The sequence below is a fragment of the Coregonus clupeaformis genome, chromosome 7, assembly GCF_020615455.1.
Source record: "Coregonus clupeaformis isolate EN_2021a chromosome 7, ASM2061545v1, whole genome shotgun sequence".
Taxonomy (NCBI): Eukaryota; Metazoa; Chordata; class Actinopteri; order Salmoniformes; family Salmonidae; genus Coregonus; species Coregonus clupeaformis.
In genome coordinates this window covers 9,273,792-9,288,126 of record NC_059198.1, presented here as the reverse complement: position 1 = coordinate 9,288,126, position 14,335 = coordinate 9,273,792, and the positions used below count along the sequence as shown (strand labels likewise).

The window sequence follows — 14,335 nt, the reverse complement described above, 5'->3', positions numbered from 1 at the left end:
CTTTGAAGCACTGTCTTATCCTGCTCCTCACACACACGTCACATTGCAATGTTAATATACTGGCTGGCAGCCCTCCAGCTGATCAGCAGCCTGATGTGGATGGGCAGAGGTGGGCCTGACTGCCTGGCCTTGTCCAGAGAGAGAGGGAGGAAATGGGGCAGGTGCTTGGGTGCAGCAACGGCCAATTGCAGGGTAGAGGGCAGGGCTGGTATCAGAACTAGAATCGTATTTAAGCCTTGGGCAAACACTGGAACTGGCTACTTGTGCTGTGCCCCTGTCCAGCCGGCCAGTTTCTCTCTCTCTCCTTGTCTGTCTGTCTGCCTGTTTTTTTTCTCTCTCCCGGACCAGGTCTCCTCCACCATGCTGGTAAAAGCACTCCTTCAGACCTCGCTGGTCCTATGGCTGGCACAGCACACCCTACAAGGAGGTAAGAGACATAACTAAGACTATCCGTGTGGATGATGGAAGAGAGATGAGAGGAATGTGGAAGAGGGATGTGAGGGAATATGACAGAATATGAGAGAAAGTGAGAATGTAGAATGTAGGATGTAGATCACAGGTGAGAGAAGAGAGAGACAAGAAGTAAGGCCCACATTTGTGTGAGGATTGGGAAGGATAGAAAGAGAGATTAAGACATGCCATTTCTCAAATTGTAGAGTTGGCACATCAGACATTTTAGTTTTAATTAATTGTAAGAATTAATGTTGGAGTATTTTCAAGACTGTCTTTGTAGAACATTGTTATAATAGCATTCACGTACGTTACATTGTGTTGTGAAACACTGTACAGTAGGTGTCAGCACAGGACTGCTTGTGACCACCTCACATCTTCACTGGTGCTTGCTTAGTGCAGAGCAGTGTAAATTGGACTTAAATGTTTAAATGTTCATTATTTATTAGTATATAGTAGTTTCCGAAAATATTGTATTGTTCTGTAAATTATGGATTTGCTTGTTTCTCAGCTTAGATTAAAAAAATATGAATATTTAACAATTGTAGTTTCATTACTTAAATGGTTATGCATGTATAATATTCATATTATATTCATATATAAAACGTGACCTATTTTTGTTGTTGTTGGATGTGTTGCATTGTGGTCCATATTTAGTTACCTATTAGGCACAACTTATAGCATATGCAGTGGCATTCCATAAAAAAACTTGCCAATTTGAATTGTCCAAATTAAATTGAATTTACATTTGAATTATAAGATATGTTTAATTTAACATTAATTCCCTAGTTGTGAAATTCCTTTGACACATGTTAGGCTCAGATTCACAGAGAATAATTGCCAGCATAATTGCTTTTATTGAATAGTTGGGGATAAAATGAAAGCAATTTAAAATTGTATGGAACATTTGAACAATTCAGAGTACCTACTTTGTTTTAAACCCTGACAACATGCATTTCATGTTTCTGGTGACTTTATCTGAGAGGTCTGGAAGGCCTGTCAACATACAGATGTTGGATCTTTATTTGAGTCAGTTTGCTACAGCAGGAAAATAATCCTGCAACAACAGGAAATGTGAAATATTATGTGGATTATAATTAATTGACATTTTTGTAGGGGTTGATCAATTCTTCTTAAGGGAAAATCAAGTCTGAAATTTCAAAGAGGAAATGACAAACCTCAAATACACTACAAGTTTCACATTTCCTGCATTGCAAGACATTTTTCCTGCAACAGGGGGATCCAACTAAGATCCTACACCTGTACAGCTGAGTGACAGATAGCTGTAGACATGTTGCTAAACTATCAGGAATCAACTTGGATATCATGCTCAGATATCTTCTCTGCAAAACCGGCCAACTGACATTTATGTGTCAAATTTCCAATGACCGTGTCAGATCAGGGAAAAAATTGGGCCTACGTGGTCCTTGCTGCCTGGATCTCAGTGAAATGGACCTGCTCCAGGTCTGGTGACCCCGCTAAGCATCTGTAGTTTCATATCGTCCGATTGCTTTGAATCAAAGCATGGGAAGGTGAGGTGGCAGTGGCAGTCCAAATTTGACAACCTGTTGTGAGAGGAGCCTTTACAACCTGCACACAGTCCCTCCTTTTTGTCTGTCTCTCCACTCTATCAATGGAGACGTCTGTTTCTCTCCCCTCAAGCTGCCCAGCTGGACTTGACTTTGCATGGGATGGGAGTGAGATGTACACTACTCATCATCCGATGACATCATTTAATATTTAATCAGCTGTAAAGTTTCAAATGCTTACGTTACGGACGGTGGAACACTGGCACTGGCCAACAGGAAACGATGAAGGCCTTCATCTCTGTCCAAACCACAGCATAGCATACTTCATAGATTGATTTGCAATTCTGTTTTTTGTCTCTCTTAGGAGTGAAACCTCAAAGTGGCGGTATGGGGAGAATGCTACCCAGGGGTAAGTGCAATTATTAGTCTTTGTCTGTCTCCCCCACCCCCACCTCTCTCTCTCTCTCTCTCTCTCTCTCTCTCTCCTCTCTTTCTCTCTACGGGTCAAGGTGCAGGGATGAGAGGTGTAAAAGCTGGAGGTCAGTGGAACTTCCACCAACATATCTGACCCCCTAACAGATTCTGTCTTATCTCAGGACTGCACTCAATTGATCCGCCTTGAGCATGGTCCTGTCATCATCATCATCAAACTAATTTGCTCAACTAAATATAGCTTCAGATTAAGTTGTCTGTGACTTTGTTCTGGCATTAATTAAAAACTGAAAGTGGTGCAATCGTCCATGAGAAATCTGACTTAGATTCTGTCTTGCAATGCTCATCCTCATTATTAATGATTTAATATAGACTCATATGATACAATGTTTAGAGTTTTTTCCTACCATAGAGAGACATGCTCCGCTATGGTGCTCACTGATCACTGATGTCTCATATCTCCCTGTGGTCTCTTGTTGTGGTCTTCCAGGGGCTGGTGCTCTTGGGATACAGGGAGGCCGTGGAGGCTACGGAGCCAACGGAGCCAAGCCCGCTAAGACCGGAGGAGCTGGGGGTAATATTGATTGATTTACATATTTATATTTTGTGTGCTGCCAATCATAATTAATAATTTATGTCCCATCATGACCTGTCTTTCTAATGAATCCCAGGTGGTCGTTATCCAGGGGGGGCTCAGCAGCTTGGAGGAGGTGAGTTTCTCAAAGATAGAGCTAAACCACATACACTGAGTATACTGTACCAAACATTAGGAACACCTTCCGAATATTGAGTTGCACCCCCCTTTTGCCCTCAGAACAGACTCAATTTGTCGGGGCATGGACTCTACAAGGTGTCGAAAGCGTTCCACAGGGATGCTGGCCCATGTTGACTCCAATGCTTCCCACAGTTTTGTCAAGTTGACTGGATGTCCTTTGGGTGGTGGACCATTCTTGATACACACGGGAAACTGTTGAGCGTGAAAAAACCCAGCAGCATTGCAGTACTTGACACAAACCGGTGCGCCTGGCACCTACTACCATACCCCGTTCAAAGGCACTTAAATCTTTTGTTTTGCCCATTCACCCTCTGAATGGCACACATACACAATCCATGTCTCAATTGTCTCAATGCTTAAAAATAATTATTTAACCTGTCTCCGCCCCTTCATCTACACTGATTGAAGTTAATTTAACAAGTGACATCAATATGTGGTCATAGCTTTCACCTGGATTCACCTGGTCAGTCTATGTCATGGAAAGAGCAGGTGTTCTTAATGTTTTGTATACTCAGTGTAAGTATTCTCTGTTTGAGTATTCCGATTCAGCTTGTGTATATCTACTCTGTTTAATGTGTTATTTGTGTGTATCAATATGTGACATGTCTCCACTGTCTTTCCCAAAGGGGGATACAGAGGCCCAGGGGGGGCCGGGGGTAGAGGAGGATATGGTAATACGGGCCAGGGAGGCTATGGTAATGCCTACTACTTTACTTAACAAACACACTCTGAACAAGGCTTGTTAAGAGGAAATGCCTTAGTAACTTAGGTTTACATGAAATCCACAATGGTTATGACAAACATTTCAAACTCTTGCAGCAGTTTTCCTTGTTGATTGAATATTCATTCATTTATTTTAATAAATGTCTACTTCCCATTTGTCTGATTGTAGGTGCTGGTCTGGGAGCAGGAATGGGCCAAGGAATGGGGATGGGAGCCGGACTGGGCTCACAGGGTGGGAAACCAGGTGGAGGTGAGTGAGACATTCAGGACAAGAGATGTTTCATTCCAAAGTTTGTACTAACAAAGCTGAGTAAGCATCATCTGTCTGTTTGTCTGTGTTTGTCAGGATACGGTGGTAATGGCTATGGCACACAGCCAGGTACGTGTTTGTTCTGTTACCTGGACTTAACTGGTATTTGTTTGGATAGAGCACACAATATTTAAGCTCCTCAAGTCTGTCTCCTCTGTGTCTCTGTTTGTTAGATTTAATCATAGTTAAGTTGAACTTGTGTCATTGTCTGTGAGTGCAGATTGGTTCTCATCTAATAAATCAGAATGTGACCTTGGAATAAGATAATAAAAACTCCAGCGGTGGTGATTTAAGCTTTCTGTTTGTGGTTATGTGATTAGATGACACTGTCATGATTTAAAGGGTTGTCTGTGTGTTGCATGTCCTTTGACCTTGCTACTTGTCTTGTTGCTAGGTTACGGGGCTGGAGCTGGAGCCAGAGGCTATCCACGACCAGGTGAGCAGCCAATCCCTGCTGGCCTGAACTATCTATAGGCCAATACTCAATCAATTTACTCTTAATGATTCATTCTAATCCACATAATAATTCACATTTCCTGTTGCTGCAGGATAATCTTCCTGCTGTAGCAAACTGGCTCAAATTAAGGTCCTACATCTGTACAAAGTGGTTGATTGCTGCAAAGCCTCTGTACCCCATACCCTGCATGTGGAGTTTGATCATTCCAATTGACAGTGCCCCTTTGCAACCATTAGGTGCTGGAGCTGGGTATCCCAACGGGCAGGGATCTAAGGCGCCAAAACCGGGTAAACTTTCCAATCCTGCTGTGTCCGTCCGTGTTCGCATTCATGTTTGTTTGTCTTTACCTGCGTTTTTCAGTTTGTGCCTTTGTGTCTGCTCTTTGTGTTGCCGTTTCCAATTGTTCTGTGTAATCAATATTTATGCCTTTCACTGATGTCAGTCAGACATGGTGCAAATGCATGTTGTTTGCTCAGTGCATTAACAGGTGTCTATCTACTTACCATCAATGGTTGTCTTTATTGTTCGGCTGCCAGATTCTTTCAAATGGGCAGACATATATCTTGTTTTGTGTTATGATTGGAATTGTGTTAGTAGTGAAGTATGTAAGTGTGTGTGTGTCTGTGTATGGTTATGTTCATGGATCAGAGCATCGTATCTGCATGAGTCTGTCCTATAGTCACCAGTGTGGAGTAATCACTATTGTGGTCATCAGCTTATGGTGCAGGAGCTGGAGTGCCCAATGGACAGGGTGCTAAACCCAATGGTAAACATCTGCTACCCTGTGTGTTTGTCTGTCTATGTGTGTCTTTGTCCCAGTTTATATAAAGGTGGATGTACATGACACATTATGATATTGATTATGTAAATTCACATGCTGTCTACATATCGTGGAAGTATAACTTTCAGTCATAGTTTTGTTTGAATGCGTTATTGAGACAGCATGCCAATATCTATTGACATGTGTGGATCACAGCCCCTGTCAGCATGTGGTGGTTGTGGGTTTTGTTCCTAACTTTGTATAGGGATTTGGGTTTTTCTAACAGCATGTGTTTGTCGTGGGTCTTCTTGACCAATCACTAGAAAGTGATGGGAGACTCTTAACGATGATCAAAGTATTCTATTTTCAATATGATATTTCAAATCACATTGTCATATAGAATTCTAGATTCATTTTGGGGTTCAGAGTCCAGTCTCTATTGGTTGGTTTTTGGGTGAATGTGTTGAATAACCACTGTTGTGGTCTCCAGGGTATGGTGCAGGAGCTGGAGGAGTTCCCACTGGACACGGTGCTAAACCCTCCAAACTGGGTAAACCCCTCTTTCCTTGTTTTCCTGTCATCTCTTTATAATAATTAGCCAATAACTTAAAGTTTCATAAGTACACCTGGTGGCCCTTTCCTTCTTCACTGATCTGGTGCTCTATGCTTATTAAGTGGTTTCAGCGTCAATGCTTGTTTTGTGGAAATCTCACTAAGATTCTTGTGTAAATGTATCGGTAAATGAACTCTGGTTGTCCGTCAAGTCAGTGGTGTCTGTGTCTTCTGTATTTTTGTTTTTCTCACTGTCCATCAGGTGGATTTGTCACCCACTGATGTTGACTGTTGTGTGTCTTCGTCCATGAATGTCACACGGAGACTGGTCTTGGTGTGTGCCATTGAAGTTCTTGAGTTCTTGATGGCAATGCTTTGTTAAGTGTGTGACCTCCATGTGGGCGTGTTTTTATGTCAGTGGATGTCCTCAGAGAGTATGTTTTCATGTTAGTGTATTTTGCGTCTGTTGTTGCCCTTGTGGCTTTTGTTGTCGTCTGTTGTTGTTTGTCTTAGTTTGTGTCTTAATACGGCTGATGATGTGCCCGTTAACCCAGGCCCATCATTAATCTCGGACGATCGTCCCTCATCTTGTCAGTGTTGTGTGTCTGTTTCCTGTCACGCAGTCCTACAGTGCATTCGGAAAGTATTCAAACCCCTTTACTTTTTCCATATTTTGTTACGTTACAGCCTTATTCTAACATTGATTGAATTGTTTTTTCCCCTCATCAATCTACACACAATACTCCATAATGACAAAGCAAAAACAGGTAGGAAATGGAAATTGTACAAATACATTAGTATTCAGACCCTTTACTCAGTACTTTGATGAAGCACCTTTGGCAGCGATTACAGCCTTGATTCTTCTTGGGTATGACGCTACAAGCTTGGCCTACCTATATTTGGGGAGCTTCTCCCATTCTTCTCTGCAGATCCTCTCAAGCTCTGTCAGGTTGGATGGGGAGCGTCGCTGCACAGCTATTTTCAGGTCTCTCCAGAGATGTTAGATCGGGTTCAAGTCCGGGCTCTGGCTGGGCCACTCAAGGACATTCAGAGACTTGTCCCCAAGCCACTCCTGTGTTGTCTTGGCTGTGTGCTTAGGGTCATTGTCCTGTTGGAAGGTGAACCCTTGCCCCAGTCTGCGGTCCTGAGCGCTCTGGAGCAGGTTTTCATCAAGGATCTCTCTGACTTTGCTCCGTTCATATTTCCCTCGATCCTGACTAGTCTCCCAGTCCCTGCCGCTGAAAAACATCCCCACAGCATTATGCTGCCACCACCATGCTTCACTGTAGGGATGGTGCCAGGTTTCTTCCAGACGTGATGCTTGGCATTCAGGCCAAAGAGTTCAATCTTGGTTTCATCAGACCAGAAAATCTTGTTTCTCATGGTCTGAGAGTCTTTAGGTTCCTTTTGGCAAACTCCAAGCGGGCTGTCATGTGCCTTTTACTGAGGAGTGGCTTCCGTCTGACAACTCTACCATAAAGGCCTGATTAGTGGAGTGCTTTAGAGATGGTTGTCCTTCTGGAAGGTTCTCCCATCTCCACAGATGAATTGAGTTCTATCAGATTGACCATCGGGTTCTTGGTCACCTCAGCTCTAGGAAGAGTCTTGGTGATTCCATACTTCTTCCATTTAAGAATGATGAAGGCCACTGTGTTCTTGGGGACCTTCAATGCTGCAAACATTTATTGGTACCCTTCCCCAGGTCTGTGCCTCGACACAATCCTGTCTTGGAACTCTACAGACAATTCCTTCGACCTCATGGCTTGGTTTTTGCTCTGACATGCACTGTCATCTGTGGGACCTTATATAGACAGGTGTGTGCCTTTCCAAATCATGTCAAATCAATTGAATTTACCACAGGTGGACTCCAATAAAGTTGCAGAAATATCTCAAGGATGATCAATGGAAACAGGATACACCTGATCTCAATTTTGAGTCAAAGGGTCTGAATACTTATGTAAATAAGCTATTTCTGTTTTTTATTTTTTATACATTTGCCAAAAAATCTAAAATAACTTTTTTTGCTTTGTCATTATGGGGTATTGTGTGTAGATTGAGGAATTTTTTTTAGTAAATCAATTTTAGAATGAGGCTGTAACGTAACAAAATGTGGAAAAAGTCAAGGGGTCTGAATACTTTCCAAAGGCACTGTATATGTAGTCTGTCAGAGGATGGTTGTTTGGTATTTAGTGCTGAGTGACCTGGAGAAAAAGGCCCATGAAGTGTCATTTGGACGAATTGTACTACTGTTTAAGTTGGTGTTTAAAGTGTGTTCAAGTACAATGGTCTGTCTTAAAGCAACCCCCGTGGCTATACCTTGTGGCTGGGTGCAGATATTTGTAGTCATAGAACCAGAAACTGTAGTTGTAGAGCCAGTACTTTAGAGATTAGTTTTATGTCTACAATAAGCAACATAATTGGCCTATACGACCTGCAATCCAATGGATCTTTATTTTTCTTTAATATCAACAACAATATAAAAGGGCAATCTCTACTTCATCAGAGTCAGATTAACTCGTGGATAAAAAATGTATGTCTCTGCGTCCAGTATGAAGGAATTTAGAGGTATGACGGATGCAATCTAGCTGATCTCGAAGACTTCCAGTCTAGTTAGCATTGGCTCGCAAAACTACCTCTAACTTTCTTCATACTGGACAAAGAGACATAAAAATGGTATCCACAAGTTCATCTGACTCTGGGGAAGTAGATAAAGTGCTTTGTGCCAAAATCCTAAATTATACCTTTAAGGCTTGTCTCAGTTTTTGCAGTAAAATAAAACAAAAAACATCTGTATATGCCAATAGTTAATTCTTGCGAAAGTCTTCTGCCCTCAGCCACTAGTGTGCCAATGGGATATGCATACGATTTAAGTATTCTCCAAGTCCCAAAGAATTCAATAGTACATGGTGACACGCTTTTTTCTGCCAGGTGCCTCTGCGGGAGGTTTGGGAGATGCTGGAAAGGGTAATAAGGGTGAAGGTCTAGTGGCACAGGATTTAACAGGAGCAAAAAGCCAAGGACCTGCTGCAGTGCCACATGTGAAGGGGCCCAAAAGCCCTTGTTCTGTTCTTCAAGCACAGGGAGCCAAAGGCTATGGACCTGCAGCTCCACTGGGAAAGGAGGCCAAGAGTTCTGGTCCCGTAGCTCAGCAGCCACAGGGGGCCAAAGGTTTTGGACCGGCAGCCCCAAATGACAAAGGGATCAAAAGTTCTGGTTCGGTGGCATCCCATACACAGGGGGCTAAAAGCCTAGGACCTCAGATACCCATTAGAAAAGAGCCCAAAAGTCTTGGTCCTGCTGCAGTGGCAGATGGGAAGGGGGGTAAAGGTCAAGGCCCGGTAGCTAAGCAGCCACAGGGTTCCAAAGGTGTTGGTTCTGTGGTCCCAGAGTCACAGGGGGCTAAAAGCCTACGACCTCAGGTGCCTGTTGGGAAAGAGGGCAAAAGTCTTGGTCCTGTAGCACAGGGAGGCAAAAACTATGGACCTACGATACCGGATGGACAGGGAGCCAAACATTTCGGCCCTGTTGCACTAGAACGGCAGGCATCTAAAGGCTATGTCCCTGCTGGACAAGGTGCAAAAGGCCCTTCTGCTGGGGTGCCAGACTGGACAGGGTCCAAAGGTCTTGGCCCTATAGGAGGACAATCTACTAAAAGTGTGGGTCCTCTGGCTCCTGAAACGAAAAGTCTTGGTCCCCCGGTACTGGACAGAAAGTCTATCCAATCTGCAAACAAGGGTAAAGTGTTTATTTATTTATCTCTGCATTTCTTACTGTGTTCATCTCATTACTTTTTTATTTGATGTAAAAGTGATGTCTCAGTCTGCGGCTCACTAGAGACTCCTCTTCACCTGCTGTTGTTTGTCTTCAGTCATCCCATTATTAGTTGACAACTGGGATGGATATCATCTTTCTGTTGTTTGTCTTGGTTTCCCTCCAAATGTTGCTCTTCATCTAATTACAATGTTTTAAATCTTAAAATGTATCTCAATCAGTGACTAACTCCGGGTGTTCATAGAAACCTCTCTTTAGTACGTGCATTTCATCTGTCTGAGGTTGCTAATGAATTTGATATGATGTTTTTTTCAAGTGTTATTCTTAACATGTTATCTATGTTGTCTCTCCAGTGTCTTTGTCATCCAATGTCTTTAAAAATTTTGATATATGATGATTTGAGCGTGTACACTTCACTTAGGCCTCAATTTAATTATCATTTACATTAATAGCCTTGATTTATCAGAATTAGTCGTTCTTGATTTTAATATCAACTTTAATATATCCAGATTGGAAAACCATTTCATTCAGTTGTGACAAACTTTAAGTAACGTTCAATTAACATTTACTTGACTTCTTAGCTGAACATGTTGATGTGTGGAGTGAAGCTATGTGAGGGCGTGGTAAAATGTGTATATACTGTACCTCTATTGGTTGTTTAGGGAATAGTGATGGTGGAGCAGAGCAACCTATTGAACAGGTTGCTAAAGGCAATTGTGTGCTTGCCTGTCGTCCCGTCTGTAGCTCAGTGTGTGTCATCCTGTCTGTGTCTGTGCCCTGGTGTCTGTACTATGTATCAATGTTGCGCCACAGAGGATGGCTTGGCTCATTCAAAACTCTGACTTACACGCTAATCCGAATTCATCCCCCCTGACTCTGACAGTCTAAATATAGAGTCTCTGCTACATCCTCAGTTTAGCTTTCGTTTAGAGTGAGTGTCACAGTTTAATAGTGAACACTGCTTGTTGCATGCTGGTGTGTTCAATATGCTGTGTCATATTGGGATCCTGAAGTATATGTATTGTTCATATTAGTTTTAGTACAAGTGTCACTGAGACAGCATGCCCATGACCTACGTACAGATTCAACCACGTGTCAATATGTTAGCTTTTATGTTACGTGTTTGGTCTGTTTATATATATATTTTTAACCTAATGAGCCATTGTTGTGGTCTCCAGGATATGGTGCAGGAGCTGGAGTGCCCAATGGACAGGGTGCTAAACCCAATGGTAAACCGTTGCTACTCTATTTCTGTGTGTCTGTCTCTGTCAAAAGTTTAAACCCTAAGAGAAGAAAGATATGACGTTACAGTAAATATATTAGAATCAGATAGCTACTGAATATCCCGTTTTAGGCTGTGTTGAATAGCCAGTATTATGTTCTCTAGGAAGTAGTCCAGGGTGTGGAGTGCCCAATGGTCAGGGTGCTAAATCTAAACCCAATGATAAACCTCTGCTTCTCTGTCTGTTGTTACTCTGTCTGTCTGCTGCGTACAGTATTGCATGATGCTGGTATTTCTGGATGATATTGCCCTTCTGACAGATATCACCATCTAGTGTGTGGATATCAGCTGGTGGACTGCTATGATATGTTAGGGATTTTTAAGTACATTGTCACTGGACATTTTGACTGGATGCCTAACTTCCCTATTTAAATAGTTTTATCGTTGCTCTTGTGGTATTTGATGCAGTGCTATGCAGTGTTCAGACATGTATTCTTTAAACGGTATGTAGTGCTTACTAACAGGTGTTGTGGTCTTCAGGATATGGTCCAGTTGCTGGTGTTCCTAATGGTGCTAAACCCAGTGGTGCTAAACCCAATGGTGGACCTCTGCTACAATTACTGAATGTCAGAGTCTCTATCTCTGTTTCTCTATCGCTGTATCATTCATGACTTGTGACAGAAGTCAATGGTCATTGATAAGATCTACAGAGCTAACCATTGTTGAGTAACCAGTGTTGAGTAACAGTTGTTATGGTCTCCAGGATATGGTCCAGGAGCTGGAGTTCCCATAGGTCAGGGAGCCAAAGGCAATGGTAAACCTTTGCTACCTCGTCTGTATCTACGTCCGTCTTCACTGTTTGTCTTTCTATCTCAAAGTTGAGGTTGAGCTTTCTGGTGCATGTTGTGTGGTAATGCCAAAGTTTGTAGCATATTATGCATGCATGTCTGTGTTGCATGCTGTATGGTACTCTATCTTTAAAATAATATTGTTGATATGCTCCTGAACACAACCAGCTAGTGTTCAAATCAAATCAAAATTGTATTTGTCGCATGCTTCGTAAACCAGAGGTGTAGACTAACAATTAAATACTTACTTACAGGCCCTTCCCAACAATGCAGAGAGAGATAAAATAGAGAACTAATAGAAAAATAATAACACAAGGATTAAATACACAATGAGTAACGATAACTTGGCTACATACACGGGGTATCAGTACCGAGTTGATGTGCAGGTGTACGAGGAGACTAGGCGACAGAATAGATAATAAACGGTAACCGCAGCATACAGTGCCTTGCAAAAGTATTCATCCCCCTTGGCGTTTTCCCTATTTTGTTGCATTACAACCTGTAATTGAATTTTTTTTATTTTTTTATTTCATGTAATGGACATACACAAAATAGTCCACATTGGTGAAGTGAATTGGAAAAAAAGTTTCTAAAAATTCAAAAAAATAAATAACGGAAAAGTGATGCGTGCATATGTATTCACCCCCTTTGCTATGAAGCCCCTAAATAAGATCTGGTGCAACCAATTACCTTCAGAAGTCACATAATTAGTTAAATAAAGTCCACCTGTGTGCAATCTAAGTGTCACATGATCTGTCACATGATCGCAGTATATATACACCTGTTCTGAAAAGCCCCAGAGTCTGCAACACCACTAAGCAAGGGGCACCACCAAGCAAGCAGCACCATGAAGACCAAGGAGCTCTCCAAACAGTTCAGGGACAAAGTTGTGGATAAGTGCAGATCAGGGTTGGGTTATAAAAAAATACCCGAAACTTTGAACATCCCACGGAGCACCATTAAATCCATTATTAAAAAATTGAAAGAATATGGCACCACTACAATCCTGCCAAGAGAGGGCCGCCCACCAAAACTCACGGACCAGGCAAGGAGGGCATTAATCAGAGAGGCAACAAAGAGACCAAAGATAACCCTGAAGGAGCTACAAAGCTCCACAGCGGAGATTGGAGTATCTGTCCATAGGACCACTTTAAACCGTACACTCCACAGAGTGTCCAGAAAAAAGCCATTGCTTAAAGAAAAAAATAAGCAAACATGTTTGGTGTTCGCCTAAATGCATTTGGGAGACTCCCTAAACATATGGAAGAAGGTACTCTGGTCAGATGAGACTAAAATTGAGCTTTTTGGCCATCAAAGAAAACGCTATGTCTGGCACAAACCCAACACCTCTCATCACCCTGAGAACACCATCCCCACAGTGAAGCATGGTGGTGGCAGCATCATGCTGTGGGGATGTTTTTCATCGGCAGAGACTGGGAAACTGGTCAGAATTGAAGGCATGATGTATGGCGCTAAATACAGGGAAATTCTTGAGGGAAACCTGTTTCAGTCTTCCAGAGATTTGAGACTGGGACGGAGGTTCACCTTCCAGCAGGACAATGACCCTAAGCATACTGCCAAAGCAACACTTGAGTGGTTTAAGGGGAAACATTTAAATGTCTTGGAATGGCCTAGTCAAAGCCCAGACCTCAATCCAATTGAGAATCTGTGGTATGACTTAAAGATTGCTGTACACCAGCGGAACCCATCCAACTTGAAGGAGCTGGAGCAGTTTTGCCTTAAAGAATGGGCAAAAATCCCAGTGGCTAGATGTGCCAAGCTTATAGAGACATACCCCAAGAGACTTGCAGCTGTAATTGCTGCAAAAGGTGGCTCTACAAAGTATTGACTTTGGGGGGGTGAATAGTTATGCACGCTCAAGTTCTGTTTTTTTGTCTTATTTCTTGTTTGTTTCACAATAAAAACATATTTTGCATCTTCAAAGTGGTAGGTGTGTTGTGTAAATCAAATGATACAAACCCCCCAAAAATCAATTTTAATTCCAGGTTGTAAGGTAACAAAATAGGAAAAATGCCAAGGGAGGTGAATACTTTTTGATGAGTCAAAAGAGTTGGTGCAAAAAGGGTCAATGCAGATAGTCCGGGTAGCTTTAGGTTAACTATTTAACTAACTAATTAGCAGTTTTATGGCTTTGGGGTAGAAGCTGTTCAGGGTCCTGTTGATTCCAGACTTGGTGCATCGGTACCGCTTGCCGTGCAGTAGCAGAGAGAATAGTCTATGACTTGGGTGGCTGGAGTCTTTGACTATTTTTATGGCCTTCTTCTCACACCACCTGGTATAGAGGTCCTGGATGGCAGGGAGCTCGGCCCCAGTTATGTACTGGGCCATTATGTACTGGGCCGTACGCACTACCCTCTATAGCGCCTTGCTAGATATTTGTGCATGGCTATAAGCTATGTGATGAAATAATAGGATCAAGGGCAGGATGTGTTGTGCAAGTGGTTTTGATCAATTGTCTATAACCAGTGTTGAGTAACAGTTGTTG

At 42.4% G+C, this 14,335-nt stretch overlaps 1 protein-coding gene across 1 annotated transcript; it reads left to right on the top strand.

The window, feature by feature from the left end:
- The first annotated feature begins 269 nt into the window (after positions 1-269).
- On the top strand, positions 270-11,774 carry LOC123481266 (spidroin-1-like). The gene is made up of 15 exons (XM_045221017.1): positions 270-427; positions 2,344-2,388; positions 2,902-2,985; positions 3,083-3,121; positions 3,813-3,881; positions 4,079-4,159; positions 4,256-4,288; positions 4,614-4,655; positions 4,913-4,963; positions 5,392-5,442; positions 5,927-5,986; positions 8,917-9,723; positions 10,938-10,988; positions 11,522-11,607; positions 11,745-11,774. Exons 1-15 carry the CDS (start codon positions 361-363, stop codon positions 11,772-11,774), a joined length of 1,596 nt encoding a protein of 531 aa, XP_045076952.1. The 5' UTR covers positions 270-360.
- Positions 11,775-14,335: the final 2,561 nt, after the last annotated feature.

Bases quoted from the DNA above. Each gene is read 5' to 3' on its own strand.
- LOC123481266 (XM_045221017.1), top strand. From the start codon at position 361: ATGCTGGTAAAAGCACTCCTTCAGACCTCGCTGGTCCTATGGCTGGCA. The intron at 428-2,343 runs GTAAGAGACATA...TGTCTCTCTTAG, and splicing joins ACAGCACACCCTACAAGGAG to GAGTGAAACCTCAAAGTGGC. The intron at 10,989-11,521 runs GTAAACCGTTGC...TGTGGTCTTCAG, and splicing joins ACAGGGTGCTAAACCCAATG to GATATGGTCCAGTTGCTGGT.